Source organism: Anomaloglossus baeobatrachus, chromosome 5 (assembly GCF_048569485.1).
Source record: "Anomaloglossus baeobatrachus isolate aAnoBae1 chromosome 5, aAnoBae1.hap1, whole genome shotgun sequence".
Taxonomy (NCBI): domain Eukaryota; kingdom Metazoa; phylum Chordata; class Amphibia; order Anura; family Aromobatidae; genus Anomaloglossus; species Anomaloglossus baeobatrachus.
Window position 1 is genome coordinate 324110507 of NC_134357.1, and position 16444 is coordinate 324126950.

General features: G+C 45.2%; 1 protein-coding gene across 1 annotated transcript in view; it reads right to left on the reverse strand.

Moving 5' to 3' along the window:
* Positions 1-4729: 4729 nt before the first annotated feature.
* The window catches only part of LOC142311397 (protein-glutamine gamma-glutamyltransferase 5-like), a 58988-nt gene continuing 47273 nt past the window's right edge, over positions 4730-16444 (reverse strand). The window contains exons 11-13 of the mRNA XM_075349780.1: positions 15158-15318; positions 13096-13229; positions 4730-5975 (exon numbers count right to left, since the gene is read on the reverse strand). Of these exons, the coding sequence (XP_075205895.1) occupies positions 5828-5975; positions 13096-13229; positions 15158-15318 (443 nt within the window). The 3' untranslated portion in view covers positions 4730-5827. The remainder of the gene's footprint in view (positions 5976-13095; positions 13230-15157; positions 15319-16444) is intronic.

Sequence of the window (16444 nt, forward strand, 5' to 3'; positions counted from 1 at the left end):
TGGAAGAGGGGCTTGCTTTGGATTTTCCAACCAACAAATCTTCCTCCTGGGCAGTTGTCTTGTGGGGTCTGCCGGACCTGGGCTTGTCAAAAACATCTCCAGTCTTTGTACTTGATCCTGAGGCACATTAAAAGTGCCAGCCACCTCTGCAGTGGATTGGTCTTCAGTCTCTTGATAATCAAGGCTTTGGTTGCAGGGTGGATTTTTGGCATGCTGTCAGAGATCAAGTTGCAGTTCAAGTGAAGGTCTGGGGTGCTGTGTTTCTTTTTATACACACCCAGTAATTAAGTGATCATTTAGTGAGCACAGGTGAGGATGTCAACTAGGATTGGGTGCATTATATGACAAGGCGACAAAACTTTTGTCTTGCCAAAATCTGACCTTTCTGTGTTCATTAAATGATCAATATTTCAGCTTTGCAGCAACTTTATTTTCATAACCTAAACCAAATTTGGGAGGATTTCAGCTTTCAAAAGAGTAATTTATAAAACCAATGGATAAATTTAAAGTCAGGTTATAAGCTTTTATTTACATTAAATGGATAAGCGACAGAACTTTTGTCAGGGACTGTAGGCAAGACAGCCTTGTCTTTGTACTCCTCACTGGGTTGCCGCCACACACGCTTGACACCATCTGAACCAAATATGTTTGTTTTAGTGTTGCGGACGGGGGCCGGGCTGCTGCAGGGGCTGCTCGGATCTGGGTTCGTTACAGTGGCTCGAGTGATGGCTGGACCCGGGCTCGCACGGCCGTCCATCCTCACAACCGTAGGAAGGGAGTATTTACAGGGGATGGTTTTGTCTGTGACGCCACTTGTGGGTTGCGGTGAGCACCGCCGCTGCCTGGTGATGGGGCGCCCGGGGCTGATGGAGCTGGGCAGCAGGATGGAATCCCCTCCACGGGAAGGGGAGGTGTAGTCCCGGGGCTGCTGGAGGTGATCTGCCGGGTTGGACCGGGGGGGGTAAATGGTGTACTCACAGTTCAAAGAATCACACACAAGTCCAGTGGTAAACCAAATTGCCAGTGACCGGTCGCCTCCGGCGGGTGAATTCGGGTCCCACGCCCGGGTTTAGCAAACAGGGCTCCCTTCCTCCTGCACTCAGTGTTTGTGACTTCACTGGGAAAACTCCGCTTGGAACGGGGAAGTCCACTCCCGGTGCTGTGTATGTTGGGAGCTGTGGCCTGAGAAATCTGACCCTTGGGATTTCTGTGGGTTCTGACGGACTCTCTATTCCCCACATTGGGCTTCCGTTTCACTCTCTGGGCTTCTGTGGAACAAGGCCTGAAACCTTGTCCCCGGCTGGTCAATTAACAAGGGGGCTTGCAAATGTCCTCGTCCTAGGGTCCAGGTACCCCGTCTGTGCACGGCCTCCAGAGCGGATTCCCGCTGTCGGTGGGCTACAACCCTGCCTTGGTCCACTTTAGGTCTCCTGCAACCGGATCTCTGTCGCCTGTGGTCCTGCTTGCCGTCTGCCACCTAGTCCGGTAGTCTAGGGTGGCCCAACCCCTGACTCACTGCACTTTCACACTCCTCCTCTATCAACTGTCAGCACTGTTCTGTTGTGTTCCCTCCCCTGACACCTAAAGACCCCTAGGTGGGCGCTCCCATCCGCCTGGTACCGCCCACTAGTGTGTCCCTATTGTCATGAGGGGGTGACTAGGCTTTACTGGCTGTGTGGTGTACCTGGGTGTGGGTTTTGTATTGGTATGCCAAGGAGGATGGAGTATTGTACTTAAGAGATTTGTACAACCTCTGTGACCACCTGGTTTTACCAGGGCGTCACATTAGCCTTATCAGACCACAGGATATGGTTCCAGCAATCCATGTCCTTGGTCTGCTTGTTTTCAGTAAACTGTAGGCTTTTTGTGCATCATCTTTAGATGAGGCATCCTTCTGGGATGACAGCTATGCAGACCAATTTGAGGCAGTGTGCGGCGTATGGTCTGAGGACTGACAGGCAGATCCCCTCCCCCTTGAACCTCTGCAGCAATTCTTACAGCACTCTTACGTCTGTCGGCAATCTTTTTATAGCCTAAAGGGTACTTTACACGCTGCGATATCGGTACCGATATCGCTAGCGAGCGTACCTGCCCCTGTTGGTTGTGCGTCACGGGCAAATTGCTGTTCGTGGCGCACAACATCGCTAACACCCGTCATATGGACTTACCTTCCCTGCGACGTGGCTCTGGCCGGCTATCCGCCTCCTTTCTAAGGGGGCGGTTCGTGCGGTGTCACAGCGACGTCACACGGCAGCCGTCCAATAGCAGAGGAGGGGCGGAGATGAGCGGTCGGAACATGCTGCCCACCTCCTTCCTTCCTCATTGCTGGTGGACGCAAGTAAGGAGATGTTCATCGTTCCTGCGGTGTCACACACAGCGATGTGTGCTGCAGCAGGAACAACGAACAACATCGTACCTGCAGCAGCAACGATATTTGGGAAAGGAGCGACGTGTCAACGAGCAACAATTTTCACGTTTTTGCGCTCGTTGATCGTCGCTCCTTGGAGTCACACGCTGCGATGTCGCTAACGGCGCCGGATGTGCGTCACTAATGATGTGACCCCGACGATATATCGTTAGCGATGTTGCAGCGTGTACAGCACCCTTAAGTTATCTTTATGTAGAGCAACAATTCTTTTTCTCAGATCCTCAGTTTTCTTTGCGATGTGGTACCAAGTTGAACTTCCAGTGACCAGTATGAGAAAGTGTGTGTGAGCGATGATACAAAATTTAACACACCTGCTCCTCATTCACAACCGAGACCTAGTAACACTAAGTCACATGATAGCGGGGGAAGAAAATGCTTAATTGGGAACAATTTGGCCATTTTCACTTAGGGATGTACTCAGTTTTGTTGCCATCGATTTAGACATTAATGGCTGTGTAAATAATCCCCTAGTGACTCCCCTCAAGAAACCACTGAGATGTCAATATGTCTTAAAACCTCATTTTATTAAACATTTAAAATCAATGGCAAAATATGTTCGACAAAAATAGGGCAGTGAAAGTCACAAGTGCAAATCCCTCCTAACAGAGAAGGGGTGAGTGCAGGCATACCAAAACATCATTACAGGTCAATAAATGACATGCAGATACTCACTTTTTTATGCTGTCATACAGACTGTTCTAGTCAAGTAAATTGGAAGAAAGAGTATTTAAATATTTTTTACAGGCTATAAATTGCCAGCACGACGATATCAAGCACAAATGGTCAGCATCTGCACCACTAGGAATCAAATTTTATCATAGGTGAATGAAAGGGCACAACCCATAAATCTATAACAAAGTGTTTGGAGTCAGGTTGAGCCCGAGGGAAAGGTTCTGACCCTATATTAATCCATAGTATGATGTTTTGGTATGCCTGCACTCACCCCTTCTCTGTTAGGAGGGATTTGCACTTGAGACTTTCACTGCCCTATTTTTGTCGAACATATTTTGCCATTGATTTTAAATGTTTAATAAAATGAGGTTTTAAGACATATTGACATCTCAGTGGTTTCTTGAGGGGAGTCACTAGGGGATTATCTATATATGATGTCGTCTGGTAAATGATATGATGTGGTACTTGTGGTATGATTAATGGCTGTGTGTTGAGATATTTAGGGGGCACACCAAATTTACACTGTTATACAAGTTGTACACTGACTACTTTACATTGTATCAAAGTGTTATATCTTCAGTGTTGTCTCATGAAAAGATTTCATAAAATATTTATAAAAATGTGAGGGGGTACTCAGTTTTGTGATATACTGGATATATGTTCCCCATCCCTGACCCTATCCTGATACATATGTCCCCCATCCTGGTTATTGGAATACAGTACTGTATGTCTACTATCCCAAACCACTTCCTGGGCAAAAATATGTCACCCATCCTGGAATATACTGTATGTCCCCCTTCCTGGGCGCCATCCTGGTATATACTGTATGTCCCCCATTCTGTATTTCATCCTTTCATCCTGGTATATATATATGTTCCTCATCCTGGTTTATATGTCCCGTATATACAGTATGTCCTCCATCCTTGTATATATGTCCTTCATCTTGAGCCCATCCTGGTATTTTTCCTTCATCCTGCTATATATGTCCCCCATCCTGGTAGATATGTCCTCCATATTGGTATATATGTCCTCCCCCGAGGGTTCCATCCTGGTATATATCTTTTCCATCCTAAGCCGATCTTTGTATATATGTCGCCCATCATTGGTTCCTTACTGTTATATATGCCCTTCATCCTAGGTGCTTTCCTGGTATATATGTTTTCCGCTGCTCTCTAATGCATTTAAAAAACAAACAAAATAATAAAATATTGTACCTACCTTAGTCAACTCCCACAATGCGCAGTGTTTTCTCTAGCTGGAGCTGGGGCAAGCAGCTCACATTGGCAAGATTGTCATTGCGACGCATGAAGTCACTGCCATTCAACGCCCATGTTTGGCACACTAATATCAACTGCTGGCCTCTGATTGTACGGCGACGTGTATTGCGGTGCCTTGACCCAACGAGTCTCTGTGCTGCAAAACCACTTCAGCTGAATGCATGAACGTTATGCTCCTGTGTCAGAACCATTTTCAAAACCCGACATTATTTTTTGCGAGCGAGCCCAATACACATTTAATTGTTGACCTATACTGCCGATTTTGACCAACTTATTACAATTTTTATGGGGGTATTAAAAATGTGTAAATGTATTAAGTTTGAAAAAAAGGTACAAACACATCTGAAGCTTGTATAATATTTTTTTACTGTTATGATTTTAGATTTTGTTTTTCTTTGTGTAGAAATTGATTTAAGAATATCCTAAAAGATGCAAAAAAATGTTTGTCCCTGATTCATCAGGATGCCGGGCTTGATGAAGGGGCAGGGTGGATTACGCGCCTCTTCATGCATCAGACAAGGCATGAAGTAGTGTGCACCAAAGTGTGCGTCTCACCACAAATCTTACTCCCTGATTATTATTATTATTTATTGCAGCAAGATTTGATGGAGCAAGATTTATTGTGTAGCGAACACCAACGCTTATCACGCCCTTGTCCTGTCCCAGCTCTGCTCACTTTGCTGTACCTGGATGAAAATGACGTGAGAATGACAAAAGTCGCAAAATTGACTGAGAACGGTAGGTGCACTGATACATTGCAGGGATGGCTGTCAGTCAATGTACCAGGCCATGCTTACAGCTGCAGCTCATTTAGTGCTGACAGAAGCTGCACCTGCCGTTTCTCTGTGACTGAAAGCCAGAGACTGTGGGGAGGAATAAAATTAAATTCCATTAGCAGGGCTTTCAGTGCGGTGGCTGCGCAGCTTTAAATTGCTATAAACCTGCATATTAAATCCCATATATGTACGCTAATACTGTTTGGGGACATGACAGGCTCTTTTTAAGATGTGCAGTCATTACATATTTCAGTTACACAATGTTACCCCACTTATTTTTATTTATCTAATTTAAATTTCATTATTACAATTATTATAGTCATGCAGTAAAAACATGACCACTAAGCCCTAAACAAGTCTATTCTATATTAAGATAGAAAAATCCAAACATTTGTTCTAGAATGATCCGATCCAAATGGATTCAGATAAAAAAGTAGCAGATGACATTTCATTCATTCATTCATTCATTCATTCATTAGTGCTTCACTAGGGAATTGGTGCAAATTTTGTCTCATTTGTCTATTAAACGTCCACATCAGAGCTTCGAGGGACGATCAATATGGCCTCTCCACCAGTCTTCATCGCCACTTTCACTATCCACGTTGATTGGTCAAACCTCCATGTCAATAATATCAGCAAAGTCCAATCCTCCCGCCAGCTTACGAGGAGGGATATCAGTTGTTAACTACAATGGTCCTATAGCCTTTGATAACCTGGAACTTGTTGCTGCTAAAGTTCACTTGAAGCTGTTTCAGGCCGACTTTGTATGGAGCCAGGTCAAACTCCAGGATCGATCTTTCACTCGCCTTCATGGCGCCCACACTAAAGAGGTAGGAAAGTAAAGCCTTGTTATTATCAAGCGCTTACAATTTGGAAAGTAATATAGCTTACAAATACGGAATAACATGGACATCAACTCCAATCATTTCAGATTTCTTATGTTCATTTAGCTTCAACATGGTGTTTTCTACAAACCCCGAAATCATAATTGTACAGATCAATGTTGTATGAATATATAATCTGGTGATCACAAGCAGTTATGATCCAATAAAGTAATTTCTTGGCTGTCTAAGGGGTACTTTGCATGTTGCGATATCGCTAGCATCTGCTAGCGTGCCGAGCGCGATAGCACCCGCCCCCGTCGCACATGCGATATCTTGTGATAGCTGCAGTAGTGAACATCATCGCTACGGCAGCTTCACATGCACTTACCTGCCCTGCGACGTTGCTCTGGCCGGCGACCTGCCTCCTTCCTAAGGGGGCGGGTCGTGCGGCATCACAGCGACGTCACACGGCAGGCGGCCAATAGAAGCGGAGGAGCGGAGATGAGCGGGACGTAAACATCCCGCCCACCTCCTTCCTTCCGCATAGCCGGTGGAGGCAGGTAAGGAGATGTGCCTTGCTCCTGCGGTGTCACACACAGCGATATGTGCTGTCGCAGGAACGAGGAACAACATCTTATCTCCTATTGGTGCGACATTATGAAAATGACCAACGCTACACAGAACACCGATTTTCGACGCTTTTGTGATCGTTTATCGGCGCATCCAGGCTTTACACGTTGCGACGTCATTACTGGCGCCGAATGTGCGTCACTTTCGATTTGACCCCGACGATATCGCAGTAGCGATGTCGCAACATGCAAAGTACCCCTAACTCTGTAGATGACGTTGGATATTTTCACAAATGCCATGTTTATGTCATACAGTAGCACATGCAATTCCTACATGTGCAATTATACAGACACTATGTGTGTTGACATGCAGGCTTTCAGCACATGATATTGCTATGTGTATGGGAAGACACTCCACATTAAAAAGAATTTAGAATTTAGCTTGGTATCCCTGGATCATAGGATTCTTTGCATAGAATTGTCACAAATGGCCTGGTTATCAGCATAAAGTATTACAACTCCTGTGAACGGTCCAGAGTCAGACAAAGCATGACGCTAGGAAAAATGAAAAGTGGATGCTCAAACACATATCAATCACGCCGAAACATTTAGGCTGGAATCACACTTGCGAGTGTAAAATCGGACCGAGTCTCATGCCAGAAAGTAGCATGAGCTCTGTTCGAGTGTTGATCAGTGTGCAATGCAACAGCAATGCGATTCTGTGATTTTTCTCATTATTGAAGTCCATGTGCAATCCGTGTGTGATCCGTATGGGATCCGTTTTTATTCTCAGCAGCTATGTCATCTGCCATTCCGCTCTGCTACATGGCCGCTGACAGCAGACACAGACAGAGCCATGTAGCAGAGCTGAATGGCCGCTGACAGAAGACACAGACAGAGCCGCGGGATCAGAATGAACTCGGATGAACTTCACTCGACTTCATTGTCATCCCGCGGCTCTGTCTGTGTGTCATGGCCTGATTTTCGGTCTCACCGGTGACCGCAAATCCCCTGAGTGACAGTGATCTGCGCGATCAGCTGTGCCATCACTGAGGTTACCCGCGGCCACAGCAGAAGTCCTCCCGCTGAGATCTGTGGTCGCGTGTAACCTGAGTGACGTCATCGCTGATAGCGCGACTCACTTCGGTCGCTGCGAGGAGCTCACAGAGAGCGGTCATGATCTGTGACCGCTCTCTGTCAGCTTCTGATGTAGCAGAGCTGAAAGCGTCGTGGGACCTGTGTGGATTACGTTGGACCTGGAGGGGTATTTGGGGGTTTAATAAAGTGGTGAAAGAGGGTGTTTTTTTGTCATTTATTTAAAATAAAGGATTTTTTGGTGTATGTCTTTAATTTCTTTATCTTACAGGTTAATCATGGAAGGTATCTCGGGGAGACGCCTGCCATGATTAACCTAGGACTTTGTGGCAGCTATGGGCTACTGCCATTAACTCCTTATTACCTCGATTGCCACCACACCAGGGCAATTCGGGATGAGCCGGGTACAGTCCCGGGATTGTCTCATCTAATGGATGCGGCAATTCCGGGCGGCTGCTGGCTGATATTGTTAGGGTGGGGGGCTCCCCATAACGTGGCGCTCCCCATTCTGACAATACCAGCCTCCTGCCGTATGGCTTTACCCTGGCTAATATGAAATTTGGGGGGAACCGCATGCCGTATTTTTTATATTATTTAATTAATTTAATGCACGATATAGACCCGCCCACTGGCAGCTGTGATTGGTTGCAGTGCGACAGCTGTCACTCAACGTGGGGGCGTGTCTGACTGCAACCAATCATAGGCGCCAGTGGGCGGGGAAAGCAGTGAATACGTGATGGAATAATGAGCGGCCGGCTTTTTCAAAAGAGGAGAAGCCACCAGAGCAGTGTGAACGTTGTGCAGCGCAGCGCTGGTGATCGTGGATCGGTGAGTATGAGAGGGGGGGAGGAGGGATAGACTGACAGAGAGAGAGACCGATAGAGAGAGACCGACAGACAGAGAGAGAGACAGACAGAGAGAGAGAGACAGACTGACAGAGATAGAGATTGACCGACATCGACAGACCTCACTCATTTCCAGTGTTTTCTGCAACATGCGATAAATATATTTAGAAAAACGGATGTCACTAGGATGGTCTATGTGCCATCTGTGTGACATCCGTTTTTTTTCACGCACCCATAGACTTTCATTGGAGTGACTCGCACGTGAAACTCACCAAATCGCAGCATGCTGCGATTTTTTTCTCAGTCCGATTTGGACTGAGAAAAAAATAGCAGATGGGAGCTGCCTCATTGATTAGCATTGGTCCGAGTGCAATGCGAGATTTTCTCGCATTGCACTCGTGCGATTTAATCGCAAGTGTGATGTGAAGCCCCGGGGACGCTGTGTCGGTGCATTACCTTCAGGGACTCCACTGGCTCAGTCTGGATCTTGTCACCGGTAGGAGATCTTCTATTTGTCGTGACGCCACTCTCAGTATTGCGGTCAGTGGGGACCGCCACTGCAGGTTGAGGGACGCCTGGGGCTGATGGTGAGTGCAGTTAGTTGGAATAGCCTCCTGAGAGTGAGGCAAGCCCCAGGGCCCTGTGTAGGTGCGTAGTACCACAAGGCGCAGAATAACTCCACACACGCAGAATGTCTTTCAGGGGTTTTACTCACTTCAGATGGCAGGGTGAGTAACCCGGGCGTAGCTGGGATGAACCAGGCTGGAACCAGGTATCCTTCAGGCTGACTTCTGATGGTGACTACCAACTCGCCTTCCTTAGCCCTTGGTGGTTTGGGGTAACCCCGACTTTTAGTCCCTATGGGGGTCACCCAGGGAAGTTGCTGAAGCCTCTCTCCCCTTCGATTGCCGTTTGCTTGTTGCCTGGGCCAGATCACTCCAGCTGCTTGCCTCCTGTGAACTATGGGCCCTAACTGTGGCTACGTGGCTGCGGCTTTTCGGTGTTGTGGTGTGGGCTTTGAGGGCCCCACACCGGCAGGTTTAGCAGGGAAAGGTGGATCTATCCCCGCTCCGGGATCTGCCGCCCGTTTGGGCCTGGTTCTCCCTAGCAGTCTCCTTACTTCCCACTCTGTGCTCTCTCTCTAGCTGGAGATGGGTTTCGGGTAGCACTCCTAGGTGACCGTTCTCCCCCGTCGGTAGCCACTGCGCGGACGCTGTCAGACTGCAACAGCCCCAGGGGTAGGGGTCTGCTCCTCTCTGAGCTCCCTGGACTCTGCACTGAACCGGCTCACTCCTGGGACCTTCACTGCTGCTCCTGTCTGAGCTCCACTTCCATGCTCCTCACTCCTCCTGTTCTTGCCTACGCCACCTAGCAACCAGGCTCTCTTACCACACCCCTTGAGAGGAGATGGAGGCTTTTGGCCCCCTCCACTATTCCAGTGGAGGTGAAGGCTTTTCCCCCTCCTGGGATCCCCAGGGGTCCTCTCATGGGTACATGTGTGAGACCTGATCACTATGCGCCTGTGTAGTCACACCTCGGTCAGCCTTCTGGATTACCTGTATTGTACTGTCCCCAGCATGGGTGCAGTACTCAGTGGTGCCTGACCAGGTCAGGGGCGCCACAGTGACTCCAGCCTTTGGATACATTTTGATATCAGATCATTAAATGAGTGTTGATTAACTAAACTGATATGGACAAAATGATCATTCTGCTCCCAAACAGTATCATTTTATCAGCAGCTCATCACCTATTTTACACTCATAGAATGCTCTACACACACACACACACACACACACACACACACGCTGTGTGCTAAATATACACGTTCTATAATACACACACACACACACGGTATGTTACATATATACATTCCATGCTACACACACAATGTTACATACACGCATGGTATGTTACATATCTATCTATCTATCTATATATTATATATACAGTGCCTACAAGTAGTATTCAACCCCCTGCAGATTTAGCAGGTTTGATAAGATGCAAATAAGTTAGAGCCTGCAAACTTCAAACAAGAGCAGGATTTATTAACAGATGCATAAATCTTACAAACCAACAAGTTATGTTGCTCAGTTAAATTTTAATAAATTTTCAACATAAAAGTGTGGGTCAATTATTATTCAACCCCTAGGTTTAATATTTTGTGGAATAACCCTGGTTTGCAATTACAGCTAATAATCGTCTTTTATAAGACCTGATCAGGCCAGCACAGGTCTCTGGAGTTATCTTGGCCCACTCCTCCATGCAGATCTTCTCCAAGTTATCTAGGTTCTTGGGGTGTCTCATGTGGACTTTAATCTTGAGCTCCTTCCACAAGTTTTCAATTGGGTTAAGGTCAGGACACTGACTAGGCCACTGCAACACCTTGATTTTTTCCCTCTTGAACCAGGCCTTGGTTTTCTTGGCTGTGTGCTTTGGTCGTTGTCTTGTTGGAAGATGAAATGACGACCCATCTTAAGATCCTTGATGGAGGAGCGGAGGCTCTTGGCCAAAATCTCCAGGTAGGCCGTGCTATCCATCTTCCCATGGATGCGGACCAGATGGCCAGGCCCCTTGGCTGAGAAACAGCCCCACAGCATGATGCTGCCACCACCATGCTTGACTGTAGGGATGGTATTCTTGGGGTCGTATGCAGTGCCATCCAGTCTCCAAACGTCACGTGAGTGGTTGGCACCAAAGATCTCGATCTTGGTCTCATCAGACCAGAGAACCTTGAACCAGTCTGTCTCAGAGTCCTCCAAGTGATCATGAGCAAACTGTAGACGAGCCTTGACATGACGCTTTGAAAGTAAAGGTACCTTACGGGCTTGTCTGGAACGGAGACCATTGCGGTGGAGTACGTTACTTATGGTATTGACTGAAACCAATGTCCCCACTGCCATGAGCTCCTTCCTTGTTGTCCTTGGGTTAGCCTTGACTCTTTGGACAAGCCTGGCCTCGGCACGGGTGGAAACTTTCAAAGGCTGTCCAGGCCGTGGAAGGCTAACAGTAGTTCCATAAGCCTTCCACTTCCGGATGATGCTCCCAACAGTGGAGACAGGTAGGGCCAACTCCTTGGAAAGGGTTTTGTACCCCTTGCCAGCCTTGTGACCCTCCACGATCTTGTCTCTGATGGCCTTGGAATGCTCCTTTGTCTTTCCCATGTTGACCAAGTATGAGTGCTGTTCACAAGTTTGGGGAGGGTCTTAATTAGTCAGAAAAGGCTGGAAAAAGAGATAATTAATCCAAACATGTGAAGCTCATTGTTCTTTGTGCCTGAAATACTTCTTAATACTTTAGGGAAACCAAACAGAATTCTTGTGGTTTGAGGGGTTGAATAATAAATGATCCTCTGAATAAACTTTTCACAATTTAAAAAAAAAAAAATAAAAAAAGAAATAACATTCTTTTTTTCTGCAGTGCATTTCACACTTCCAGGCTGATCTACAGTCCAAATGTCACAATGCCAAGTTAATTCCGAATGTGTAAACCTGCTAAATCTGCAGGGGGTTGAATACTACTTGTAGGCACTGTATATATATATATATATATATATATATATATATATATATATATATATATATATAAAGCATGAAAATAAGATCCAGCATAGACGTCATGACTTCAGGTAGCTGTTTAAAATTCTTCAGGTTTATTTGTAAATTCTTTAAAGTACAGAGGTCCAATAGACTCAGGTACAACAAATTCTTGCAGGAAACTAAACGCAGATGGGACTACGTGTTTCGGCAGTGTTGTCCGCCTTCCTCACAGTCAAAAACCTATATATAGATATACATACACACACGCACACACACACACACACGGTGTTATATACACACACATTCCATGATACACACACACGGTATGTTACATGTACACATTCCATGCCATACACACACACTGTGGTACACACATTCAATGCTACACAAACTGTATGTTACACACATACTGTATATATACACACACACAGACACACTCCATGCTCCACACATACACTGTATATTAAATCCACTCGTTCTCCATGTTTCACACATTTTCTCCAGACTACCAGGATTGGATTTAGACAAAGTGGGGACTTGGTTTAAAGTTGAGTCCTAAATGCTAAGTGCACCATTACACACCAACATTTAGGTTGCATTTACATGAGTTCAGACTGTTAAATGAGCATGTTCGACACTATTGAAGTCATTCTACGCTTGTTTCCCAGCCTCTTTACATAGGTTGATGAAGAATGGGATCAACCTGTCCCCATACTGTATCATGTTATCAGCAGGACGTCTCCTATTTACACTGGGCGCAGTGCAACTGAGAACAATGATTTGTGTTCCCCCATAAACAATCCAATCACCCAATGAATGAGCAGCATATTGCGGTAAGTAAGAGGTATATCATGAATCTGTCTGAAACATCTACATAAGCAAAGTTGTTAAGGAAAAATAAGACTTAAAAAAAAAAACAACAACTCACAAAGTGACACAAGGCGTATAGAGAATAAAGCACAAATACTGAAACTACTGAATAAGAGCTAATTACTCCAAAAAAGTGGAGAAACAGCAATGATGAATCGGGCTCTAAGTATTCAGTTTTCTTTCTTTAGTCTTTGTTCACTCACAGTATTTTTATCTGCTTCTGTAGAAGTCCGCTACCCTCAATAACCAGCAGGCAGTCGCGTACATCTTCGGTAAGAGGATTGGAGAACATGAGTTGCACTTTGCATGGTTGGTTTACTTTTGCAGATCCCATAGGCTACAAAACATAAGAGAAGGAAGGTTAGAGTAATACCTGGCAGCATCCTGCACGGAACACCAAACACAATGCTATCTAATATATAAAATACGCAGAAAAAATTAGCAATATTTGGCTTTTGGGTGAAATTTATGTAGAATCTAAAGAGTTCACGCTACAGTGATATTTTATCATGAAAGTTGGGCATTTATGTAGATGCATGTAATGGAGATTTTCTCATCTCAACCAATTTATTGAAACAAAAACCAACAACAGAAGTGGGTATACCTCCCCTACAATGACAATGTCTCAATAACTTGTCAATTACAGCTTGACAATGACATCTCTTGCTGTTCACAAGTGGAGTTATTGTCTGCTGAGGCATGGCATCCTGATCTTCTTAAAGGGCAGCCCTCAGATCATTGAGGTTCTGGGGTACAGAGTTATGAGCCTCTACACGGCGACTCAGCTAATTCCATAGATTATCTGTGGGATTCAGGTCTGGAGAAAGTGCAGGCCACTCTATTTGAGGTACCCCAGTTTCCAACAGTCGTTCCCTAATAATGCAAACTCAATGAGCTGGAGCATTGTAGTCCATAGGCTCGTCTGGTGACAACAGTGGCTGATGCATAGCGTTCTCCTTGATGTCTCTAACATCGTTGGTGGCCATTAATTTTGCGCAGCTTGAATTTACTTTCAGTAGTGAACAGCACTGAAGCCTACTAGTCCCTTGTCCAGCAAGACGATGATGTCTGTACCTGGTGGTGTGGTCAGGAACCATATCAGGTCTGTTAGCATGCACACCACGCTGATGTAAATGGTGTAGAATAGTTTGACATGACACTTGGGTGCCTCAAACCTCCCTTAAATGTGCCTGTAGTTGTGTGGCATTCATCATCCAGTTCCGAAGAGTATTGTGTGTTATGAAGTGGTCATCAGTGTGGGATGTGGCTAAAGGATCACCACGTCTATGCCTTTGTCTGACTCTTCCAGTCTCTCTGTATCTCTGCTTCAACCTGCTGATGAGACTCTGTGGCACTCTAAAGCTCAGTGGCTACTTCTGTCTGAGAACATCCTTCATGAAGCCTCGCAATGGCAAGCTACTGTCCATCAATTGTTAAGTGTCGTCTTGGTCTCATGATGTCAAAATATGAAGAGGACTGTTTAAATACCAATTCTAATTGAACCTCGATATTTATTGGGCGATTCATGGATAAAACACTTGTTGTGGATTTTGCCATTAAGGTCCTTGTTAGAGAACAGCAAGTTGTGCAAAGAGCACAGAAACATTGAACAGTTGGACATGTGCATTCCAAAGGTTAGAGAAGGTCACATTAAGTTCACCTGAAAAGGATAGACAGCATTTTAGGATCTTCCTGAAATATCACCCGAAAGCCAAATATCCCTAACAAATAAAAAATAGATTTTTTTCAGAATATCTGTACGTTTTATTGTATGCAATTTTTTAAATCAGGTGTACACATGGGTCTGATAAATCAAACTTGTAAATTCTGTACTAGAAATAAAAACTGACTTGTAATTCTGCCAAAGACGTGCTGCTGATTTGAAGAAAAAAAAAAAAAGAAAATACTCACTTCTCCTCGTTCACCACTGCTCCAGTCTCTGCAGCAAGCGTTCTGATGTGCTGCACATCTCAGTGTAACAGACGCCAAATAGTGACATCCCAGCTCAGAAGTGCGGGACAATGATGGAGGAAGGAGCGCGAGAGGACAGTTCCCTCTTTCATCATTGTTTTCAACTACATCACCCCCCCAACTCATGTGCCCCATAAAGGTTGCATGGTTTGCCACCATTGGTAGTACACCGCTGCTATAAGGCTATGTACGGCCCAGATGGTTCTTTCCATATAGGCAATACTATACATATTGTTGTGTACACCTGACACAGGATAACGCACTACAAATTACATCTCAATGTAGATTTCTTACTTTGATTATGATCTGGGGCATTGCTAGGTTGATGTCTTTTGCTACTAGAACTTTCTCCCAGGTTATATTCTGTTCTCCTACAGCAGCCACTCTTATCAAGTTGCCATCTTCAAGGTGCTTTCCATACTGTGAATAAGGAATTTGCAACAGGAGCCATTTCTCTGTGAATGGGATAGACCGAGTCATTAATAGTAGTTCAGACATATTGCAAATCATTATTAATTGTTTTGTGGAATGTGTCTGGTTTTGTGCATATCATTTCACCCTGCTTGTAGAGGGTGGGAATGGCAGGATGGAGCACCAATTGTTATAGGCGTTGTCTAATACCTACAATGCCCCTTATAAATATTTGAAGCAAAACCGGTGAAAGAACAGGCTCTGCTTCACAAAAGAAAGTAATATTAAAAATTGTATTTATTCAGCACAACACATTTTGGGGGCATACCGTCCCTTTCCTTAGGTGCAACATGAATACATACATGCCTTATCCACTTTATAAAGCTCTCACTTAAAATTACAGACATGTGATATATATTATAGGATCAACAACAATCAGCTTATACTTCCATACAAAGCATCATATTCTATACCATGATCAGATTACAAAAAACATAATACCTGCAATAAAAACAGCAGCATCAATTACATTTGGATCAGTTAAAAAATATCGCAAAACACTGATAATTATCAGGCCATATTGCAAAAGCCCCATGCAATATCTAAGAACGTCAGGTATTCTCTATAGTGAAATTAAGGCTCTCAGGAGCAAGGTAAGCTAGCTAAAAATCCAAAAAGATTCCCTATTGATCAACCTTTGTAGCTGATTGGGGATATTTTCAGGAATTTGTTCTATAATATGTACACATCAATTGGATGGATTTTTGGAATGTTGTATAGCAAAATGCTTAGGCTTAAGCCACACGGCATGAAAATCGGAGAGACTGGAATGCGATAAAACATCGCATTCCACTCGGACCAACATTAGCCTGTGTGTCAGCGCACATGAGCGATTATTTTCTCGGCCCCAATCGGACCGAGAAAACAATCGCAGCATGCTACGACTGTAATGCGAGACTCTTTCTCTCGCACCCATTCAAGTCTATGGGGTGAGAGAAAGATCGCACTGCACTCGCAGTACACCGGTATACCGCGAGTGGAGGGCGAGAATCGCAATAGCCGGCTACGGAGGAGAGAGGGAGATAAATCCCTCCCTCTCCTCCTCCGTGCTGGCCCGCCCCTCCTCAGTGCTGGCCCACCCCTCCTCAGAGCCGGCCCGCCCCTCCTCAG